The sequence below is a fragment of the Drosophila arizonae genome, chromosome 2, assembly GCF_054131065.1.
Source record: "Drosophila arizonae isolate 15081-1271.41 chromosome 2, UAZ_ARI_1.0, whole genome shotgun sequence".
Classification (NCBI taxonomy): Eukaryota; Metazoa; Arthropoda; class Insecta; order Diptera; family Drosophilidae; genus Drosophila; species Drosophila arizonae.
The window spans coordinates 16,132,539-16,157,283 of NC_142922.1; the positions used below are offsets into that span (position 1 = coordinate 16,132,539).

Genomic DNA, 24,745 nt, shown 5'->3' on the forward strand with positions numbered 1-24,745 from the left:
GAAGAGCAATTTCTTAGTTTGCGTAATGCTTCGGTTAACATATTACGACATCAACTTCAAATCGACAACTCACCTGCAATGAGATGGAAAAATAAATCACATTAATATCAATTTTATGCTTTGCCTTATATATATATTGTATTTGGTTTGCATTTGTAATGCGAGTATTCTATTCTTGTTTTCTGCTGCTCATTCTCTCGAGCCCTGCCGAGAAGATGTCAGCTACACTGTCAAACACAATCAGTGTCGATTGCAACAGCAGCAGATGCCCGATAAGTGCACTGGAATAACAATGAGCAGTTTAATTTAATATGGAAAAGGCATTGGCAGCTCGTACACTGGACAAAATATTTGTTAGGATTAACATTGAATTCGATTTAAAGAGAAGATAATAAATAGATCTGCAAAATAATTTCAAATATGCATTAGAGCTAAGCATAACTTAATTGAAATAAATCTCTTTTCCCAATGTTTCTCTCAGTGTAGACGCACAATACTCAGTCCTTCATCATGTCCGCTCTATGCACTGTGATGTTTATCGTTAAATTCAATTTGCAATTTATAAGATTTTTCAAGCAACGCTTGTTATCAGCCAAACACCCAACCCCAAACTCCCACGCACACACACACACACATACTCACTCACTCACCAACACCGTACGCACAGTCCACACAGATATGCCATAAATTGTGGAAGGCAATGGGCAAATGCCAGCAGCGCATTCCATGCGAATGCAACACAATGAGGGTATTGTCGTTTGGCTTGGGTTCCATATCAAGCATTGTTCACTGAAGTGGAATACATATGTGTGTGTGTTTGTGTGTGTGTGTTTGTGTATGTGTAAGCTGTCGCATTGCTTGGTCAACTGCCAATGGCATGTCGAAATGCAAAAGGTAAGCGAACAACCAGAGCTTTAACCCAGCTAACCAAGACGAGCATTATCTAATCACACATTCTCTACTCGTCTTTGTCTCTGCCACTCGCTCTGTCTCTGTCTGAAAATTTGGACTATTTTGCTCGTTATTTTTCCATATCACATAATATGCTATAATGATTCGTCATGTCAGCTCCAGTGGGCAATAGTTTATGCTGATCTCCCATGTAGTTCATCAGAAGAGAAAAGAAAAACAAAAATATGTAAGCTGGGTGGGGCAGAGGAAGCCAAATGCTAATACATTATTGTGTTTCCTCAAGTTGTCTGTCAAGGGAATTGTACAATGCCAATTCGAATAGTTGCTATCCTCAGCTGCACCGGCGTAGGGATTTGCATTGCTTTGGCATAAGCACATGTCCTGCCGACATATAGTATATATATGTAAATATATATATGTATATATTTCCCGTTTGTCCTGTTTCGCTTTTGGTTTCACTCTCAGACTTTATTTGCCTGGACAGTTCAATTGATTTGCGAATTTGTCTCTGCTACGGCAAATGTGTTTCCCCTAACGTTGTTTGCAATGCACTTTTATTTTATGGCTGAAGGGAAAACATCGAAAACAGAAGTACAGGAGTGCATATTATAAATTATATAAATTAATATAATTATATTTATGTTTATATATAGTTAGGTAATAGATGTACATGAGATGTGTCGTAAAAATACATATTTAAATCTAAAATTATTTTAAGACTAATAAAAGAGATTTTTTTTTTAATTAATTCAATTTTTTTTTTAAATTAGATAAAATTTAGAATATTTTTTACATTTAATTTTTAAGCGAGTGATTTCATTTATTAAATTGCTTGAATAAGGTAAAATTTACAATGTTTACTTCGCTACTCGAAACCACTTTATGGCTGGTCATTAAAACTTTTTGTCATTAAAACGATGTATCCAAAAATTCGTAGACGCACTCGGGTCTAATGCATTTTGCTAGCAGCTTACGGCCGCAGCTCGTGTGTGCATTGTGCTGCGTGCTTATGAGCTTTTGCTACTTAGTTAAACAATTTGGTTAAAAGTTTGCGGAGCACATACACACGCACACACACCACAGGCACTACTGTCTAACTCTAGCTGCAGCTGTTGAAACGTGCGTGCAGCAGGAGCAGCAGGAGCAGCACCAGTCAAATGGTTGAGTGCTGGCTGGCGAATCCCCAAAGCAATGCTGAAGACACGTGCCGCATTCCGCTGTAGAATTGTAAGCTTTAGCAGTGGGCATGGCCAGCAGGTGGGCGGCACAGGGGCAACATAATTGCGTCAAAAAGTCAACTAATAAGGCAGCGGAAAACAAACTGCGGCGCGTGGCCAAATTAAATTTGGCGCTGCGTAGCTAAATACACTTTTTCCGCAGCTTCCTTTCAGTTTACAGCTCCTTTGGCAATTAGCTGCCGAAAAAGTAATAAGGTGTACACACGCACACACACACACACACGTAGTGCTGTATGCTATATATTATTTAAGACACATTCCAGCCAGTTGGCGGCAATTGGCTAATTACCTCCCACAAAACACGAATGGGCGTGGCGTGTTGCTAATTAAGCGTGAATTTATGCATACGCATGTTGCGTATACGCCTCGCCTGCCCCGCCCACCTTGCAACAGTTTAAAGCATTCAAGCACATTCATTCGCATCTGCATATATGCAAGTGCACATACATATACGTATACATATACATATACACACTCACATACACGACAATATTATTCATGGCTTGCCAATTAGGTGGTATGAGCGAGGAGGAGCAGGAGGAGGAGGAGGAGGGGACGACAACAATGAATTTGAATGCAGTGAAATCAAGAACAGAATTGAGGCAATCTGTACAATTATCTGGTATATGCTACATATACATTGGGTTAGCAATAACAATAGCAATTGATTATTATATTAAACATTTAGCAATAATTCTTGAATTAATTCTTCCATATATGAAGAATCCTCTTTTCAGTTCATAATCCACGAAGGGAGATCATTTTTTAAATGAAGTTCGATGACGAAGCCAAATAATTCGCTGAGATATATAATATACAGCTATAAAATATGTATAGGTAGCATTTGTATCAACTGAATTCCCACTCAGCTTATAGGGTATCTAGTAGTCGCAGCAAGTCTTTGACTCCACATTTATTATTCGCAGTCGAGCGGTTAAGCAGCTGTTTTTGTGGCCATTAAGTTTTATTTATGCGCACCGAAAAGTAGGCAGCATTTTTTTTTGTCAAACGCGCTTGAATGCCTAATTGCGCATCTAATTGTAAAGCAAAAAGAGAGACAGAGAGAGATAGGGAGAGAAATATATGCTAATGTGCACATAATTGTATACAAGTGCATGTGAAATGTGTCACATAATTTGAGAGCTTAAAGTAAATTTTATACACCTACCTACGATAAACACTCCAATTGCTTATCTTATGGCAGCATTATTTTTGGCGGGTCTTGAGGGGTCTTCAGGCAGTAAAAGCAGTAAATATATTATTATTTCAGCAGCAATAAAAATGGCTCATTTGCTTCTGGACAAAATAAATAAATAAACACACAATTGATATGCCTTAAATGTCGATGAGTAGAAGACTAAATATCTTGGAAATGTATTTAATATATATACCAATTAAATGGATTACCAAATGACTTTGTGTACACCCAGACCAATTCACCTTCAGGTGTTAGGTCAATCTGGTTGGCCTATTACGTAACATTCTAGAATCTGTTCACACTTTAGCTATAAACCAAATCCAGTTAATGAAATCTGATCTATCCACACTTAAAGGCAAGAGCCAGGCAGAGGGACGGGCGAGCGAGTTGCTGCCCAAACACAGCTGTTGCAGTGCCAAGCGACTTGTAAAACAATACAATTAATAATTCAAAGGCGTAAAAGTTCAATAAATGTGAAACAGGCAACAGCTCTAAGTGTGGACGCCAGCTGCAGCTAGGGCTGGAGAGTACTTGTAAAATTCTGTTAATAAAATCAACTTAATTATAACAACGGCAATAAAAACAAGTGGGGGTGGAAGCACTCTCTGCACGGCCAAGATATGCCCTATAAAATGAAATTTATTTTTGAAAATTTCAAGGAAGATTAAAATGATGAATTTTAAGTTATAATTAGTTTAACTATTACCGAAATGTATAATAAAAATTAATAATTATAATTGCATCGCGTATACACTGCTCTAATTATTTTACAGGGTATAGGCTGTAGCAAGAAAAGTGGCAAGAAAAGTAACCAACAAAAAAAAAAAAAGAAGAGCTGAAAGTTTTCTCTTGTAGCTTTTGTTTTCCTAATGAGCACCGACAACAACACCAACACCAACACTAACACCAACAACAACAGCAACAACAACAACAACAACAACAAGAGCAATCATAGCAACACCAACAACAATTTTCATAAACTTGCCAAAATGAATTTAGTTAAAAACAGACACAAGTCGCCTTGACAGCAGAGTGTGGGCGTAATGTGGGCGTGCATCTTTGCGTGTAGTTGTGTGTTTGTGTGTGTGTGTGTGCTAGTGGCTGTTGCGCATATGTTGCGTAGCGTAAGCACGTTAACGTTGTTAAAGTTACGTTTTGCTAACTGGGTAAACAGCAACAGCAGCTGCCACAGTTGCCACGACGCGTCGCATCGTTCAACAAAGCGGATGATAACGGAAACGGAAGTTGCTTACAACAGTTAGTACAACAAATCTTATATTCAGCAAGTGCTCGGCGACAAAGCCAGGGGCGAAGGGGCGAGGGACGAATAAGACTAACATCTTAAGGGCAGACACTTTAAAATCTGCTCTTCCACTTTGGAGTGCAGGCAGTTAAAGAAACTCTAGGAGAAACAAGTTGAGAGCTACAAAAGCTGCATTGAAGCGTAGCTCAGTGAGCGGATGAGAAGGGAGTGAGAGGCTAAACACTTATGGACTTAGAGAACAAATTAGTTAGTCTTGCCAAACAAATAAAGCGTACTTTACCAAAGTCGTCGCTTAGCTATATAGATGCATAGAGATATATTAAAGTCTAGTTTAATTCACAGAGAATTCTGCGTAGCCAATAGCTGACTGAATTCCATCATTAAAATGTTTACTTAATTTCGTGTCAAATAAAGCCTATCAAACACAACAAATATTTGGTCATGTGTATTTCCGCTTTAACCGCAGATTAAAATTAACCTTTTTTAGCCACAGCTAACTGATATCTATATATACATATATAAAAGAGAGAGAGAGAGAGAGAGAGAAAGAGAGAGGCAGAGAAAGCGATGCATAAGCGTGTGTGACTGCATATTTTAATATTCGTTTAAATGCACAATACAAATATTTTTTAATATATATATAATTTAAAATTTTTTTTTTTTTTTTTTGGAATTTTTTATTGCAGCTTTATTTTGTGGCACCTCATAAAAAAAAGCGTTTTAAATATTTGTTTATCGTATTTTATAATTTTTTAAGCTGCTTTTGTGTGTTGTGTGTGTGTCTGCATTTAATTAAGTTTTGTCGGTTTCAAGCTCCATACCAACTCTCATTACATTATATACATATATATATACATGTACATATATGTGTATGTCGCATGTCTCTGCTTCGCAGATAGCCTGTCATAATGGCAAAGTGTATTTGTTTTTGCTCTTAAACATTTCTGCTCATAAATATTTGATGGCATATTCAATTCAATATATAAACATTTTTTTTTATCATCATTTTCCGCCATATATATTTGATACGATAAGCTATTTAAACACTTGCTGTGTGTGTGTGTGTGTTGGCTGATGCATGAAAAACTGTTGAAATATGCTTAATCGGTTTTGCAAAGGACTTTAAATGCATGCGATATTTACAACATTTGGCTGCATAAGAAGTGCCTTTTCAGCTTAGCTCCTCCGTAAATTCAATAAAATCTATTTAATATTTGTGGTATTTAATTCAAACGAAACTTCAATACAAGCAAGCTGAAGTCTGAGCGCATTAGAATTTGATTTAAATTATTTAAATATAGCAAGTGCAGCTTACGTAATTTTTAAGAAATTTAATAATTTAATCAATTTCCTCAAATGTCTATAAAAGGATGATAATTGTTTATATTTACTATATAATTAAATTAATCAAGAAATGAATGGTGATGAAACGAAATAAATCATGAAAAATAGTCAAGAAAGTTAAATTGGCCGAAGGGCTTGAATTGCTGGACTTGAAGAGAAGGTTAAGATGAGGCCAACTTCGTATTAGAATTTATATTGAATATATATTTTATATTTTATATTATTAATATGTGTATAATGAGCACTATATATAAATATATACATATAAAAAAAAAAGTAAAATAAAAAAATAAATAAGTAAACCCGAAGCAATTACAACTAAGCAATAAAAAGAAAGCCCATTCAGACTTAAAGTCTTATTAGATTCCAGGGCTGAAAACTAGGAGATAATTTAAATATCCGCTCATCTATAAATGCTCATCCCTAACCGCTCTTAAAAACTATATACCCAAATATACTTCCCATTAGACTCGCCATCGACTTGAATGAGAGGCACATTTATAAGACAGCTCATAATAGATCCTCTTTATATGCAGCTCAATTATTTCGTTTCTCTTTCTCTTATTGCTCTACCCTATAGATCCCCTCTGTATGTGAATTGAAACCCATTGGATTGTCTCTCAAAGAGTACTGCGCTTTATTGTTAGTTCTCAACATATTCAAATGTTTGTCAGTGGCTTGCTTGTGTCAATTATTATAATTTCTTAAATTACGATTAGATATAGGATATTCATATTGATTAAATATACGTATGTGCACGCCTGCGAATAGAAGCGCGTCTTTTTGATTAATTTATAGATAGTATATAGATTCCATTTGACGACTTATAGCCTGGCTTTCATTTCCTCCAGCATGCGATAGACTCGCACGAATTTCTTCTCCACCAGCTCTGTGAAGGCCTTAATCTCATTGCGTACTATGGATAGCTCCAATGCGGCTTCCGAGTTGCTGCCGTCGCATCTCTTGGATGTTTTGTCGGTCTCATACCAACAGGCGATGCCATCGACATAATCGTCGACCAGTTCGGGTGCCGTTATGTCCTCCATAAAGGAAATATCCCGCTTCTTAACAAACGAACTCATCAGCAGCTGCAGAAAGTCGCAATTCCAATTGTTCTGCTGAAAGTAGAAATACTGCAGAGCCTTCAGGCTGTCGAAGATCGTGATCTTCAGCGAGTAGAGGCTGTTGGCCGAGATGTCCAGCACTTGCAGCTGGCTCTGCTTCTTGAACAGATCCTCGGCCAACTCGTGCATGTTGGTGGCCGACAAATTCAGACGCAGCAGTGCTGTATAGCGACGCAAGGGATTGCCCGGCAAGTTGCCCAAGGGATTGAGCGACAAATCCAGGCCGGTCACATTGCTAGCCAACGGTATGTGAGGCAGCTCGCGCAGGGAATTGTTATGCAGATCCAGATCCCGGATGATGCCGTACACGGTGAGGCGCCGCAAATCGCAGCTGTGGGCCAGCACCTGCTCCAGCAGCGAGAAGTTCAAGGTGAGCTCATTCAATATGTTGCCCGAGATGTCCAGCAGGGAGAGACGTGGCTGCAGCTTCAACAGCTCCGACTCGAACACCGTGAAGCGATTGGAGGCTAAACTGAGACGCGTTAAATTCAAATTCTTGTCAAAAATACCGCGCGGCAGCACAGACAGCCGATTGCCCGCCAAATTCAAGTCCAACAATTTACGCAACAGCCCAAATACACCCAGAGGCAGCTGCTCCAGCTGATTGTAGGCCAGCGACAGCTCCTTCAGCTCCTTGAGCGGATGAAAGCTGTGATTGTGCAGCGCTCTGATCAGATTATGATTTAAGTGCAGCGTTGCCAAATTGTCAGCGCCCATAAATATATTCTTGGGTATCTCCTTCAGCCGATTGTGGCCCAAGAAGAGGCTCATCAGGTTGCTGGCGCCCTCGAACTGCGGCTTCTCGAACGTATCCAGCGAGCAGTTCTCCATGCGCAGCATCTGCAGATCGGGAAACGTGTCGAACATCAGATGCGGTATTTTGGCAATGCTAGAATTGATGAAGGTCAGCATCGATTGCATGGTGATGGCTGTCGGCGAGATGATCACGTAGTCGTTGCGTCCAATATCGATGCCCGTGCAAATGCCGGCCGTGCAGTGATCCTGCAGCCGGATGCGACGCAGCTGGCCACCAGCACCGCCGCTGGCCTCAGCAAGCGCTGGCCGTTCCAAAAGCAACGGCAGCAGCGATTGCACCAGCAGCAGCAGCGGCAGCTGTGGCAGCCACATCCCGTTCCACGTAGGACTCCGATCAACTTCAATCAGAGAGTCGCGTCTCAACTAGCTGGCATGCGTCCAAGCGACGCGCACGCCACGGCGCAACTGGCTCAACTGTTTGCAACTGTTTGCGAGATTCGTTTTCGTGGACCACAAAATCTGAATGCGGGCCTTCAATTATCGCACAGGCAATGGCAGCCAAAGGGGCTGCAACCCCATGCAGTGTGTCCAAACTCTTGAATGCCCAAATACATTGCTTTTGATTTAATTCAATTAAATGCAGCACATACGCTTTGTTTTCTAACTAGGTTTTATGTAGCTCAATATATATGTATATAAATCTATATATACATTTTTTTTTAGCATATGTAAAGATCACATGACATTATATATTATGTTTGTATCAGTTCTAGCTAAACTTTCCATTTCATTCCCAGCTTATTCTATGCTAAACTAGACATTGTATATATGTATATACATGCATATCTGAATTTTTATATATGTTATTATTTATTTATTTTTTTTTTTTTATTATTATTTTTTTTTTTTTCTATTGTCTGCCTGATGAAAATGAATGTTTTTTAAAGTAGGAAATACCACAATGTTCGAAAAAAAAGGGGTTGAGCCCCGATTAGTTGAACTAAATATTATGAAATTCCATTTGAATTATAGCTTGAGCTATTTTTATAGCTAACAACAGTTTTTATTTTAGATTAAACTACAAAGACCAAGTGAAATGTTTGCGAATCTCACATCTTCAAATAAATAATGCTTTATGTTTTCAGATTTTCGATACTTGAATATTTATAGATTACTCATTCAGCAAATTAACGCTAAAGCACCTGTGACTCATTAATCCCGATCTGTAAGAAGATATACGAATTACTAGAGTTCAGTAGAAGTCATGAGGAACCTGTTTAGGAAATGGCCAGCTGACCCAGTTAACACATGGAGCGCTTGCTTAGGCAGTTCAGCTTGATTAACTGGCCAATAAAGAGTTGAGTGAACCTTAAATCGAAGACTTAAGTGTGCAAAAAGAAATTGTAGCCAAGCCAAAACAAAGCATTTCCAAGAACCAATTGATAAAATCTATTGAGGAACAGTTAGTATAAAAGACCCAGACTCACAACATCATCAGAACAGTAAGCCGAGATGACAGTCAGCGCTAAGATATTAGGTGAGAAACTCTTTAAAGTATATTGTAGGGAGAGTTGCTTCCTAACAAGATCCCCATTCCAGTTTTGTGCCTATGCCTGGGTCTAACTCAGGCGCGTCTACGTCTCGTGCAAGCCATGGGCCGCAGCAGCGATTCGGAGACCAATCGAGATGAAGGTGTTCCACAACTTGTGCTTTTCGCGCCCGGAGAGCCGCTCAAGCCGGAGGACCAGAATGAGCCCAGCCTCCATGAGCCGCAGATTATTGAGCCGGAGCCTGAGAAGGATGGCCGCAAGGTGCCGGACTATCTGTACTCCAATGCGATACCCATGCTGAACGAGCCCAACATCAAGTATCGCCTGCCTCAGCTAACAGCCTTTCCCCTCGCCTATGCACCGCAAATTGCCAGCAATCAAATTAGAACCTCCAGCAGCAACAACAAAGTCGCCCTGGATGCCGGCTCGTATGTGTTGGTGCCACGCATCCAACTGGGCTTCAACATGCAGAGCCAAGCAGGTCTCAGCTTGCCTGGCTTCAACCTATTTCCCAGCACACAACCCAGCGAACCAGTTGAACAGAAGGAACAGCAAGCCACTTACATTCCGATTCCAGTGCCCGGGCCACCTGGACCACCTGGACCACCGGGTCCGCCGGGTCCACCAGGTCCACCCGGACCACGTGGCTTCACCGGTGCAACAGGACCACGCGGCAGGGATGCGCCACGCACCTCCTCCAGCAGCTCGTCCAATTCAGCACAGCAGAACCCACAAAGCCTTTGGTTTGCCCAGAGCAACAGCAATATCAATAACAACAATAAGCAGCCGTATGAACATTACTCGAGTGGCTATCAAAACTGAAGAGCATTAAAGAAAATGAGCATTTCAACTATGTAAATTGCGTTTGTTTTTTAGGTTATGCTGGTTGAGCAATTCTAAGGTACTTGACTGTAAGCCTCTTATTGCTGCCTACAAACAAGACTTGGCCAATTCAATTTTGCATTTTATTCATTATTTATATAGTTATTTAGTTATGCTCTCTGTCTCTCTCACTCTCTTCATTCTATTGCTCACAAGCGTCCACTATCGCTTTGCTCAGCCTAAGTACAGTCGCACTTTTATTTCATTCCATTCATAGAATTTTATATGGTTACCATATAACTGTATATATATTATGTGATTTGCTGTGTTGCTCAGACCATAAAGTGTCAATCTGAATGCTATATAAGCATACACACACACACATGCATGCCTACAGCACGTACGCACACTAACACATTATGATGATTGTGTGTAATTTACATAGATTTTGATAGCGCTTGACAGGGGAACACAAGAACTGTCCTCTTTTTTTTTTTTTTTTTTTTTTTTTTTTTTTTTTTTTTTTTTTTTTGTGGGTCTCCCATTGACGGCCATTCAATTGGCGACAGTTGATGGTTCACTCATGTTGCTGCTATTGTTGTTGTTATGTGCCACCTGACTGGGACTGCTCTTTCACTCTCTCTCTCTCGCTCTCTGTCTCACTCTCTCCCTCTGCAGCATCCTCTGTGAGAAACACACACGCAGTAATGTTATTAAGTGAGCACACTATACTAGCACCTACACACACCTAAACGCACACTCACACCCACACCCACACACTCACACACACACACCCAGTGACACCTAACTGCTCATGTTTCATTCGTTTGTCGTTTGGGGTTGCCTGTCGCCTGCCCCGTTGATGATGGCAACAATCTGTGGCAGAGTCACATCTTATTGTAGTCGTTAGTTTTTATTGCTCTTTACTACACAGCATTTACAATAGTAGTGCATGCAATTCTATGTGTGTGTGTGTGTGTTGTTGTAGTTATCATTGCTGTTGTTGCTGCAGATCCGTTTACTTAAATTGATACGCAGCACGCATTTGTTTCAATTAAATGAAAATGTTTTATGTCCAACAAAGCTTCGCTCGCATTTACAACTGTAAACACACACAGGAAAGGCACTTTTCACCATCCGGAGGTGTGTGTGTGTGTGCGTGTGTGTTTGTGTGAAATTTATATGTTTCTAATTGCGTTAAATACCCAAGAGTTTAGTTGCTCTACAAAAATGGAAATAAATCTTGTTTCTCTTTCTCTAAAAACAATCGATGAAAATAAAAAAACCAAAATGTGAAAGTCTTTAAATTTATAGACAAATATTTATATATATATATATGTTATATATGAGCGTGAACAAATTAACTTGGGAAATATTCGGAAGTTATAACAGTTCTTAGCAGATGCTAATTGACAGCTCCGCTTTATGTTTTTATAAGAAACATTAAAAATATATTACGAACAAATTAAATTTTAAAAAAGTGATATCATATTCAATGCCAACCCATTTCTTATGCATACAAGAACCGGAAAAAGCGACTTTCATGCAAAAAGATGCTCAATCAGCATCCAAATTCTGTTTTTGTAGGTCACAGCGCTTACACAGGGAGCCTCGACTTAGGGAAACCAATTCTTAAGTGCTTATGTTACATTGCAAATTTTGTTTCTTAACGAAATCAGCCACGCCCGTCCCCCTGCCGCGCCAGCTGAAATTCCAGCATGCGGATGAGGTGGGCACAGCTGTAAAACACATTCCTTATCTGTTAATGTGATGCAAGCGAGACAAGACTTAAGCCGAAGCGAGAGCAGTTGAAGATGACAGCAAACTCACAAAAGGCAGGCATGATAAACAAAATGAGAGCAGGCCGAAGTTGCGGCGGAACAGAAAGAAAATAAATGAAAATGGAAAAATGGAACAACTCAAAAGCGGTAAATAAATTATATAAGCGAAACGCACATGTCAAAATAAAGCAGAAATATACATATATGTTTCGTATATGTATAATAAAATATTAAATCGAGCTCGAGTCGTGACAATATAATTTCCATATGGAAAACTCATCATGACTTACTCTAAAAAAAAAGAACCTTATAAAAGTAATGCAATTTTGTTTCAGGTTTTTGAGGTCTAATATCTATCGCTTTACTTCTCCATATGGTATGCCAAAGTTATAAATATTTATGAAAATTAATATACTCTCTTTCATTGCAATTTATTATTACAAATAACTCAATGACATAACAAGCTATGCAAGAAATCTAATTTAAGCTTGTAAATGAATAGAGAATACACTATAAAATGAATATTCAATATTTTAGATATGCTAAAGCCTCTATATAATGAGACTGAAGTTAAAGACCAAGCTGTAGAGGTAAGAATCTCAGTTTACAATCTAAAGTTTTAAACAGAGAACAAAGTTACTCAAGTCACATCAAAGCCATGCGCTTGGCCAACTTGAAGTATATTCCTTATATACTCCTCTTCCCTCTTTGAACAGGGTATTGTGAGGATATCTAATTCACATTCCTGGCTCTTTATCTGTATGCTCCTCCTTACGCATTAAGAGCCAACGGCGCAATGTTACTTTGCTGTTGTTTATTTTCTTGTTTTTATCTTTATTTTGTTGTTTCGCTCTCGTTTCGCGTGTGGATTAAGTTAAAATGTTAATAAACATGATTATCATATCGTTTTTCTCGCCGTTGCCAGTGCTGCCATTAACATGATTATGGCAATAAATAATAAAGTGCTTGCCACACTTTGCCCCTTTCCACTTGCCACTTCTCACTTCCCATTTGGTTGTGAAGCAATCCGAGTGAAGGCAGTTTTCGGTTACTCAACACAATTTATGCTAACTCGAAAAAATATCAAAATACGCGGAAAATTGTCACAGCTAAGCTTCAGCTACGCAAATAAATTGTTGCTTTGATGTTTGTGTGACACGTGGCGTATACGCAATCTTAACACTGAATTCTTTTTTTTTTTTTTTTTTGCATCAAACATCAAACAGCTGGAGAATTTCTCATTACATTTTTGCACTCAAAGGCTTTGAGTAAATCATAGAGAAATTTGCAAATTTTACAATAAGGAAAACAAAAAGTTTTAAATATTTCATATTGTGAATGAATTTGCATTTTATAAAAATGCAAATAAAATACAATAAAATAATAAAAAAATAATATTTTTTATTCATATTAAATAAAATTTGTAAATTTCTAATCAAAAACAAAATTCCCAAAAAAAAAAAAAAAAAAATTGGCAGAGAAAAAAATTTTAATGAAGAAAAGAATCCTGCCATTTACTTAAACTTGGCATTAAAGCCAAGCGACTGTATTTGGTATGACAGTAACTGTCAGAAAAAAATGTGCTTAATTGTTTAACGGCATAATGTGAACAGGATGGGAAGGCTGCCAATGCAAATAGCCTGGCAAGGCGGGTTAGTTGAGGGCGTGGCAGGAACTGGAATTAAAACAAAAGTTGCCCGTAATTTGCAGTTTGCCAAGTCAGCGAAATGAACATTGGCCGGAATTGCGCCGTTTTGCGTACATAAAATATAGTCGGAACAAAAGAAGACGGACATATATATACATAGAGTGAGCGAATGAGAGAGAGAGAGGGAGAATGACAGAGGCCCAGAGAAATAAATAAATAATAGAGAGTAATGCCTGGCACAAAGATAATAGGATAAGGCAGCAGACGGCAAATGCAACAAGAGAGAAAACGTCGCCGTTTTGATGCCAGCTTTTCTTCCACGCCCCTGCCCCGCCCCTATTTTCCACCATTTCGCTCTTTTGTTTTATTATATGGTAGCACTTGCATATTTTATGAAGCGTATTTCGCTCTCGTGAAATAAGCAAATCATTTCGCTGAATTCAATTCACAATATATAACTATATACATATACATTATATACTGTGAATCGATGTGATGTTCATTTCGACATTTCGCTATTATTTATTCAGTGCACTCTCACTTTGGATTGCCATGAAACGCAGCTCCAGTGCGCCTATTTATCAATTTTTAATGCCAATCGTATCACAGTTCTTAAATGTTCTCTCAAGCAGCTCCCCGGAGTATGGCATACTTTTGGGCATGTTTTGCCGCCAGTTCATTAAGGTGATTTATGACCTCGCGTTTTATGTTAAAACCCAAAAACTTTCACGCTTAAAGCATACTTAAAATCGTTGTCAAAAGTTCTTATTTAATATCAGCGCGAGGGTTTCAGTTGCCTTCCATGAAATGAGTACTTACAGAGCCCGCGCTTAGGCGCCATTTGATTATAAAATATTCAACTGTCCGAACTTGCTTACCTGTAAGAGTGGAGACAAGAGAAGGCGTTAGAATTTATGGCTGTTGTAAATTGAAGCTTGGGTTATTTAATTAAAATACTTTACAACAGCATTAGAGGCAAGCAGAGTCTTTAAAGCGATTCAGCTGACCAAAGTTTCTATATATTTTAAAATAGTGACTCGCTTCATATTTACACATCTAACTAATATATATGTATATACAGATATATATATATGTGAACACCCAGCTCCAGCTATTTTTTTTTTAGTTCTCTTTTCTTAAATCTTTCAGCTTCCATCTGCTATCCACCGTCTCAGCTCGTTACATCACTTAATTCCTAATTACATTTTATGCTTAGCTTTGGCAAATGCTACCCCAAAGCTTTTTGGTTTAGTAATTCGTTTGATTTTTCCTCCTCATACCTGCTATTATCTGGCTTAGCCTCTCGTTTATGCCGCACGGCTTTTCGTTTAGCTGCAATTATGCGGCACACTAATGACTTTTAATTAACTCTGAGATTTGTATACCTAACGCACATACGCTATAATCCGACTAACTGTTCTTATCTGGGTCATGTTCATGTTCGCTTATGGCGTCGACTAATGCGTGCCCACCTGTAAGTTTTCTGTGTGTCTTTGTGTGTGTGCTGGCCAAACGTGTCTGCTGCTCACACATTTACTGCTGCTCCATTAGATAGCATTAGCCATAAAAATAGCCCAAAGCGGCGCCATTTCAAATGCAGGCGCCACTTGGTCTTGGCGAAAGCCAAAAGCTTAATTACACAGCTACACAAACGTACACACTCACACACACACGTATACTGGCTAGTAAGTGTGTGCGTGTGTGTGTGTGTTTTGAGTCCATTGTTGTTGCCGTGATTATTCATAACTTGGCAGACAGGCTTTTTTATTTATGCGGCCATTTGCACAACTGCCTCGTTGACTTGCTCAGTGTATGAGTGTGTGTGTGTGTGCTATCTAATAGGTGTTAATGTGTGGAATTGCCAGTTCAGAACATGGCCTACGCACTTCCAAACACCCAATATCTGTCTGACCAAGCAAAATATATATGAGCCTCTATCGTGGCCAGCTGGCCAATGTGTTAATGATATTTGAGAAGGGCAAAGAATGCAGACAGATAGAGAGAGAGAGCAGCTGTGGCACGCGTGGCATGCAACGCCGCTGGTCAATTACAAGCAACAAAAGGCAAGCGGCTATCCATATGCTGAATGTGAATGCGTGTCAATCGTGTGTCAAATACCAATCAATAAGGAGCAGTCGCACAAGCGGCAGTACTGATAACCTAGTATTAAACTATATATCACACAGAACAGATGTGAATTAAGTATGTTGAGTTACTGAATAATAGGTTTATATTATATAGCTTTTATATATTTTCCAACATTTTCTGCAGTTACATTTTAAGTCCAACTTTCTGACATAGAAAAGCATATCCTCATGTCGTTTATAATCTTAAATTCTATCTGCAATAGAAAAGTGCAGACAAGTGTCAGATGTCACACGCACTGAAAACTAAACAAGTGCATCGCTCTATCTCTTACTTTTTTTACTTAAAAGCTAGCTCTCTCTTTCACACTCTTGCTCTGTTCTGTCTATCTGCCTCTTGTGCTGATGGCAGCAAATGCTTTCATTATGGTTCAAGTGCAACACCGAGTGGGCCACTTGACGTTGACGTTGAGCTGAAACGCCGGCCATGAACGAGTGCACAAGCTGCAGCCTAAAAATATGCAACACATTTCTTGATGTGCACATGTACGTAATATATATATATATATATATATACGTAGACATGTATGATATATAAATGTATATGTGTATATAGTTTTGCTGTAGTGACAGTAACAAGTAAATGACAAAATGACTAAGTGTGCGGTCCGGACGCGGAGAGTGGGCTTAGAAAGCAGGCTAAGGTCAACGGCTAAGTTCAATACAAACAGCCAGACACACACACACACAGATACACTACTAATACACACACATAATTGCAGCACTGATTGCCATCCGTTCTGTGCGTCCTTTTTCCTACTATTGCGAAACTTTTCAATGTCATGTGACGCAGGACGAAATGCTTTTGTCGCCAACATTTTTGAATGCATGCCAAATCGTAACGAGGCTTTCAGCCAGTCGTTCAATTCTGTCAAAGCCATAATAACAGTCATGCTTTGTATGCCAGTTCACGCTGCAAAATGCTTTCATCGCGTTGATTACAATTTTAAAGCTATGCTTTCAATAAAATGAAAAATACATATAGATAGTTTCAGAATCAGCTAAGAGCATAAATAAATTGAATAAATTCAGAGAATTCACAGATTAAAAACTAAAGATTATCATTCAAGTCTTTCCCTATCAAGTCAATTCACAATCAAATTTAACATAATTCCTCAGTTTCTACTCAATCATTGGCATCACATTCACCTTGGCAGTTGGATTTCAAATAACTGGCAATTAAAATGCCAAACCATACAGCAAACGCCCATGATATATGACTTTGGATTCTACTAGCTCAGTCGAAATATTCAAAAGCCCAACGGACGCAGCCTCTTTCCGGCTGAGCAGCCTCTGTCCCCTGCTTTTGCAATATCTATCACCTGAATCACCTGCATCACCTGCCTGTCCTGCTTGCTGCATATCTGGCCAGAGCCACTCAATGATTTATTGTCACATAATGCTTTGCTGCCGCTGCTGCCGATGGCAGCTCTGGCATTTTCTGCTGGCCCTGTAGATCGAATACATTGAAGGCCAAACAGGTAAGCAAGCGGCTGCTGCACCTGCTGCTCCAATTGCTGTGCAAGTTGTGGTCAATTAATTGCAATTCAATTACGTGGGAGGCACTCACCGGCGCAATGCACTCACATGCAAAAGTGTTAAAAGGTGTGTGTGCACACACGTCGTATACGCAATTTTAACGTATTGATGAAATGTCATGTATACGCCACGTGGGAGCGCTCATAAAAATTCAACTGTGTGTGTGCACGAAAAAAAGAGATAGATATAAAGAGCAAGCAAAAGGAAAAGCGGATTGTTCACTCTTGTTTGGCATAATTATATGCAGTTGCATTAAGTATACGACGTGTGTGCGAGGCAGGAATTAACAGCTCAACATGATATCTCAGTAGTTATACGAGCTAGAGAGCTGGCGGCTGCATGATTTCACACACAACATACGTCAAATGGACTCTGTTTGATATATGATATGAAGCCGGATGTGTGAGTCAGAAGCATACAACATATTGAGTGAGTTTAGGTTAGATAAACGATAATAATTGAAGCCCACGTCGAGCCACTCGTATTACTACTTCGTATTTGCTCTCTCCCTCTCCTACTCTCCATGCACTCTACCTCTACCTGCGCACTAGCAGTAGCTCACTTTCAATGCCTTACTACATGTATGATCATTTTTATGCCTTTGTGTGAACTTACTCAACTGCTTAATTCTCTCTCACACTCCCTCAATTCTTTTTGGCTCGGCTGAATATTCTGCTTTAAAGTCATATACGAGCGGACTCTCAACCGTTTATGATTTAACTTCACTGTTCACTCACTCACACTCACACATGTTGCGCATTGTTGATTCGAACCCCGTTCTTATATTATTTGGGATTCATGCAGCTCTCTAACACGAGCAATAGAATTAATGTGACGAGCACTTCTAATTAATGATAATTATTTAATTATTGCCTGCAAAATAATTTAACGCTCTCTCAACATTAAACTCACAATATGTGAACCACACTTCACCCCTTAATAATTTAACAATAACTTCTCAAATTTGAATTTTTGCTGCTCATTGCGGTTCATCAAGTTTATTTGTTTCGCATGTGATGGAAATGAATTTAATTGGAAATCGACAAATATTGTATGGCGAAAAAGTTTAATAATTGCCGGCGGTAGCTTATGGCAAACATGACATACCGTTAATCAAGCGTGAAGTGATGATTTGATTGCGCCATCATCGTTTCATCGTTTCATGGCACTTGCCAGACCTACCGTAGTGCCAATAAAATGCAATTGCTAACGATTTGTTTGGCTAAGCGCAAAAAATACAATAAAGTTATTTTGCGCATATTCAAATAATTGAGAAGGGTGTCAGCGACTTCCAGATGCTCTACAGAAAATAATATGTAGCAATGGAAAATCCAAAGTGTTCACTATAAACAGGGACGAATGGACATATTCATATATACTCTTATAATATTTTTCTATGTTCTAGATATGTCTTCTATATACGAATTGGATTACTCAGTATAAGCCGCTACAGGGTATAAAATATGACTGATGTCGGAAAATATGGCCAATGTTTATGCAGGCAAAATATTTGCCAGAATTTCAAATTTTCATTTTGGCCTTTGCCAGCCGAAAAGTTTGTCACGCTTGATTGAGCGCTGTATAAATTTTCTTTGCGCTTCAGTTTTTTTCTCTGTATTCTGTGTGTGTCGGTTTATTTTTTTTTTTATTTTTCTATTGGGTCAATTAAAAGGGCCCCAAAATCAACTCAACTTTGACTTTGGCCAAAATGCTGCGATATTTTGTGCACTCACTGTGACTACAACACCAACGGACTATGTTATGCTCTGCGCTCTGGGCCTTTTAATTAAAATCAGAGCAGCAATTTAAAGGCAACTAAATGGTGGCGGAGCGAGGGATCGAGTGAGACGGAGCTTCCGGAATGAAGGCAATCGCCAATAGGCGCCTGCTTTGTGTGTAGCCGCCCGCCTGGTGACCATTAGCAATTTTTCACTTCAATTGAGGCGACTACCAACAGCGAAAGGGAGGAGGATATCGCCAAAGCGGCCATAGTCGAGCTCCGCCCAGAGGGCGGGGCCACAAAACAGAACAAAGGACAACGAGTAAAATATATATGTATATACAACTTAAGGTCAAATCATTTTCAACTAAAGAAACGCATCAGCGTCTATTAGCGTCCAGCATAAATGAGGAAATGGAGACAAAATTGTCAAAAGAGAAGTTCTGGCAGCTATTTATTATATCAATTATATGAAAATGAAGCTAAAATAATCTAAAATGAAAACAATAAAAATATGCTTATTTTGTGTATTAAAAAACTTTACATTGAGCATTGAGAAAAAAAAAATGAAATGTTGGTTTTGTAGAGAAAAGAGAAGCTAGAGGAATATAGAATTTGGTGTAAATAAGCCTTAGTTACTTTTCTTTAAGTTCAATTTTCAATAATTTTTCAGTCAATTTTTTGGTTGTTATTTCATTAAAAATAAGCAACTGAAGGTGTCCATAAAATTGACCATAAATTACTTTCGAATTTTAACTACTATTTTCTTTGTCGTTCAGCAATTAACTACCAAACGCAGTTAGAGCTCCATTTCGCTGTTCATTATTCTACCCGAAGCTTAGAGCTCAGAGATATTTCGAGTATTCTAGGGGGCGCTGTTGCAAGTTATAGCTAATTAATTTAACTGCCTTTCTGTCTGACAACAGCTTTGCTCATCATCACTGCGATGATGATGATGATGATGATTGCGATGCTGATCATTATCGTGATTGGCAATTGCCGGTGTTGCTCGTTAGAAAGCCATCAAAATAACAAGGACTATTGCCAGCTGCTGGCAAACCCAGCCGGGCCGTTCATTAAGCTATCTCTTTCTCTCTCTTTTGCTATCTCACTTTTGGTTTGTCGGAAATTGTTGGGGCCAAGTTAATTGAGCATTTTTAGTCCAGTTCCTTTAAAAATGCATTTGTTTTTGGAACTGTGGCGCACCAATTCCATTCAGTTTTCAAGCAGCACGCAAAAAGTTAAAATGAATTTTTGAAATATTTATTAGACAGTTGCAACTTTTCGCAAATTGGCTAAAAATTTGCAGACAGATGGAAATGCATGCACAGATAGGTACAAGCACGCACACACACTCACTCACATGATTATATACATACATATGCACATATATTCTATATGGTATTCGTTATATATTCGAGTTTCATTGCTTATTGATTCACTTCATTGATTTGTGGCACAAAGTTGTAAATTGAATTAAACATTTTCTTTAAATTATGCTTCCATTTTCGCATGAATATGTGTGCGTGTGTCTGTGTCTGGCACTCATTTCACACTCAATCTCATACGAGTTCACATATTCAATTAGCTACCCAGGCGCACTCAGCCCAAAAGTTTGCATCAAATTGCGCTGTCAAGTTCTGGCTTCAGTTTGTGGATCAATGACAGAAATATATATTTGTGAAAACTTTCTGATATTTCTGCATGTCATGTGATTAAAGTTTTACATGAGCCGTAAGACATGGAACCATCTCTTTTCCACCCCAGTCAACATTGGCAAACAGCTGAGCTAGCAAAAATCCTTTTTACTATTTGCATAAGCAAAGCAGCAGCCATAGCCAAGTTTTGCGACAATTGTGGAATCCAGTTGCTGGCACAAAAGCCCCACAACGCACTCTGTCTTTGTGCAAGAGCATATAAATACATATGGTGTATGGTGGTATGTGTGTGCAAGTGTGTGTATCTGTGTCGCGTGTTGCTTTGTTAGAAAACAAAAGTTAAGTCATAAATATTTTCCGAGTTTTTGACTTGAAATTTATCAACGATATCCGCCAAGAGCCACAGAGCAGAGAGCAGAAGAGAAAAGGCGACAAAGGGAAGAGCAAATAGATGCTAGACACGCACAAGCACACACACACACATACACAGGGAACGCTTACATATATTAATGCATACATGGAGACTTATATGGTATAAAAACTATATCAATTTGTCGACTGGTCAAGCTCTGAATTTCATTTCAAATTAAACTTGAGCTTATGCTTAATGCTTTAAGTCGCCTTAGCTTATTTGGCTGATAGTTATGCAAAATTACTGTAGATACTCTACGATTACAGCTTATATTTAGATTATATTAAATTATAGTAATAATATCTCTTTTATTTCAACGAAAATTTTTTAGGATTTTCTCGATATTTTTTCGTTTGATATAGAACATATTTAATATAACATTTATTACACACGTAATAAAGCGAACTGACAGTCTTGACATTTTCATAAATTTCATTTTCATTAAGGGACCCAGCTTAAGCTTTTGCTTAGTTACAGGAAGGGAAGAAACAATTTAGAATTCTTTTGAGGCTTTACGTAAAATGATGCCGTTTTCATCCTGACACCGCTGCTACAGTCAGCCACGTTAATGAGCCTTTGACCTTTGTCAGCAAACCGAAAAAAAAGGCCAAGGATAAGAAATGCCCTTGCCAGGTGAAAATTAAATCCATCAGCCAGGCGACAGCGGCGCAGCGTGCGGTCAGGAAGAGAAGCGGCGGCTGCTTTACACATCATTGCCTGTGATTTTAATTATGCGAATGCAATATAAAAAAGTTAATATGGAGGACGTGATGGCTGAAAAGTGCAATCGGTGGAGAAGAGAAAGCCACAGCAGCTGTGGCAGCCGCAAAAACCCATCAACGACAATCAATAATCGAAGTAGTGGGCAAATTAACCTCACGATAAGTTCAATGGCGCGACAAGGAAATAAAAAATGACGAGCACGAGGCAAGCTGAAGAGCAGAAGAAAACCGTCAAGAAAAAATTAATTAAAAAGGCAGAAGAATCGCAAAAAGCCAAAAGGCAAATAACAAAGTGAATCGCCCAACGATTCCAAGAGGCTTTTCAATTAAATTGATGAGTGAAACTGGAAGGAGACAAAAGAGGCGAATGGCGAATGGCGAACCGGACAACGATAACATTTATCACAGCGCACACAATAGAAAGGAGCCGAGTGCAGGATGTACTAGTGGCAGTCTTATGTAAATATACGTCTAAATACAAAGCCCAGTCCAAAATCCAGGCCAACACAATGGCCCCACGAGCGCCAAGGAAGTTGCCGCTGATAAGCGAATGACAAACAGCAGCTGGCAGGGAGCTGAAAAGGCTGCAGCTGACAGGCCAACAAAATGCTTCAAGGATCCACCAAGGTGTATAGTAGACCAAAAACCTTTTTAGCCCTGGCCTGGCCTGGCCAGGCACTCCGTCAGTCACTCAGTCACTTAGTTAGTCAGTTAGGAAAGCAGCCGTAGCAGTAAATTAATGCAGCGCATAAATTGACTTTTGGCTTATCTCGAAAAACTTCCGCGCCCAAACTGCATTTGCCAGAAGTTGGATAGAGGCGCCTCCACCATAGACTGAAATCACCAGTTTAATTAGCAGCATAATAAATTAGTCAATGAAACGAGTTCTAAACGACATTGATTTATAGTGAGACAAAATAGTGTGAAAATTAACGTTGATCTAAAAGTTCTGTACACAAATTTCACTTTCACTAAAATATCTTTTAATAAAGCTTATTCTTTATAAACTAATCTTGATATATGCATATTTGTAGATGTATCCATTTTTAAGTTCGGTATATTTTCCAGCTACTCCCAGGGCTACTCATATAATTCTTTTTTTAACAAACTTAATTGCTATTATCCGTGACAATCTCTAAACTTCACAGCGTTGCGCATTATTTAGGAGCGAAAAGTTTTGATGCCAGTATTTTATATTTTATAATTATTGTTGCAGTGCCAAAAGTTTACAAGTTGATGTTGTATAAACAAACAGACAGGCAGAGATACTTATATAGACTATATAAAACATATACACTTTATAGTTTTCATTAAAACTTCTGCATGTTTAACAGCATGAAAGAGAAGGACGAACCCTCTCCGAGAGTGCAAAATCACCGTAAGTTGTGCTCGTGCTCGTGTCACACCCACTGCTAAATACAATGAAAGCTACAAATAATAAAAAAAAAGAAAATGAAATAAATAAATCACGATGGGGAGTCCGATTGCAGAGCAAAATGGCTAAAAGTCGCCGGCTGCATGTTCTGTTAATTTGTTTTCCCTGCTGTTCTTATTGTTGCTGGCGTTGCAGAGCTGGTTAGCTTAAGTTACGCTGAGTTTGTCATATTACAGCAGAAACAAACTGAAACTGCAGTTGAAATTAGAGAAATATTAGCAGCACTTTCTCATTTTTTTTTTTTTTTTTTTTTTTTTTTTTGCAATACAATTCTAGTTGCAGAGTATTCGAGTAACTTAACAGACCTGAAGGTCACACTTTGGCTTAACATATTTACATTAGCTGTTTTAGCATAGAGAAAACATTAACAGTAGTTTTAATGCTTGCTCTACAAATTAACATTGATTTAACAGCAGCATCAATGCTGCTTTGTAATTTACGAAATAAATATCCAAGACTCGACTTAAATCAAAGCCAATTCAAGTAGTTTAAGGCTATATTTATTTCTTGTTTTTACTCTAGGCTCAATTTGACAGATTTTTTGCTTTGGCTAATTATGTAAATGTGGAATCTATTGTAGCAGCGCGATGCCACATTCCCCGAGGCAGATCTTAACAAGGGTATTTAAAATTAATTTTCAATTAACTTGCAGCTGCTGCCTCAGAGCAACAGGAACACTTCAATAGTCATTTCTGCCGCCCGAAACGGAAGAACGATGTTAAATGAGTTTCACTGCGAGTCTTTGCCATTGGAGCTGGTAATAAATTGAGTTTACTGAGCCTTTTGTTGCTGCCAATTAGAACAATGGCCGCCCGCTGAGAATGATACCAATTTCAATTTGGAACTGCGCTGCCTAGCGAAAGTCTTACGCTGACAGCTAACGGCACCTGAGCGCGTCTCTATTGAAAACTCAAATGCCAACTAGAAACTCAAGTTGCGACTTAACCCTTGGCAACCGCATGAAGTAACTGCCCCAGCGAATTTCACTTTCGAATCTAAGTTGCAAACGCGACTGGCCAAACATGACACTGTATTTGCTAGAAGGGGGGAACTAAAAATTAGTTGAGGAAGTGTCTACGGAACGTATACGTAATATTTTCAAGGACGCCAATACGGAACAACGATCTTATCAAACTACTCAGTAGCTCAGTAGAGTCGGTCTCAATTGGGTTTAGCTACGAAATATTCAATCTCTAAGAATTGTATCAAACAATTTCAATATAAAATGCAATAATAAAAAACCTTTGTAAAAAAAATGTAAAATTAAGTTTGTTGTCATATTTTCTTGTGAAAAATATACAATATATGTATTATTTATATTGTAAAAAATAATTTTCATTTTTAAAATGTCTGTTGTAAATAAAATAAAATAATATCAATTTTTCTATTGAGAATATAATATTATATTTATTTATTTGAAGCTATATTTGTTTATTTTAATATTTTGTTGTTTTTTCCCCCCATTTTCAGTTTAAAAT

The 24,745-nt window shown here is 38.5% G+C and overlaps 3 protein-coding genes across 8 annotated transcripts in view; 1 reads left to right on the forward strand and 2 right to left on the reverse strand.

Annotated features, from left to right (window-relative positions):
- Positions 1–24,745, reverse strand: part of Fur1 (Furin-like protease 1) — a 173,982-nt gene that overhangs the window by 42,015 nt on the left and 107,222 nt on the right. The gene's annotated exons all lie outside the window — the stretch shown is intronic.
- alrm (astrocytic leucine-rich repeat molecule) lies at positions 6,570–8,327 on the reverse strand. Its single transcript, XM_018000317.2, has one exon. It carries the CDS (start codon positions 8,206–8,208, stop codon positions 6,781–6,783), a length of 1,428 nt encoding a protein of 475 aa, XP_017855806.1. The 5' UTR covers positions 8,209–8,327; the 3' UTR covers positions 6,570–6,780.
- On the forward strand, positions 9,247–10,231 carry LOC108608962 (uncharacterized). The gene is made up of 2 exons (XM_018000619.2): positions 9,247–9,373; positions 9,436–10,231. The coding sequence occupies exons 1-2, from the start codon at positions 9,349–9,351 to the stop codon at positions 10,206–10,208; spliced, it is 798 nt and encodes a 265-aa protein (XP_017856108.1). The 5' UTR covers positions 9,247–9,348; the 3' UTR covers positions 10,209–10,231.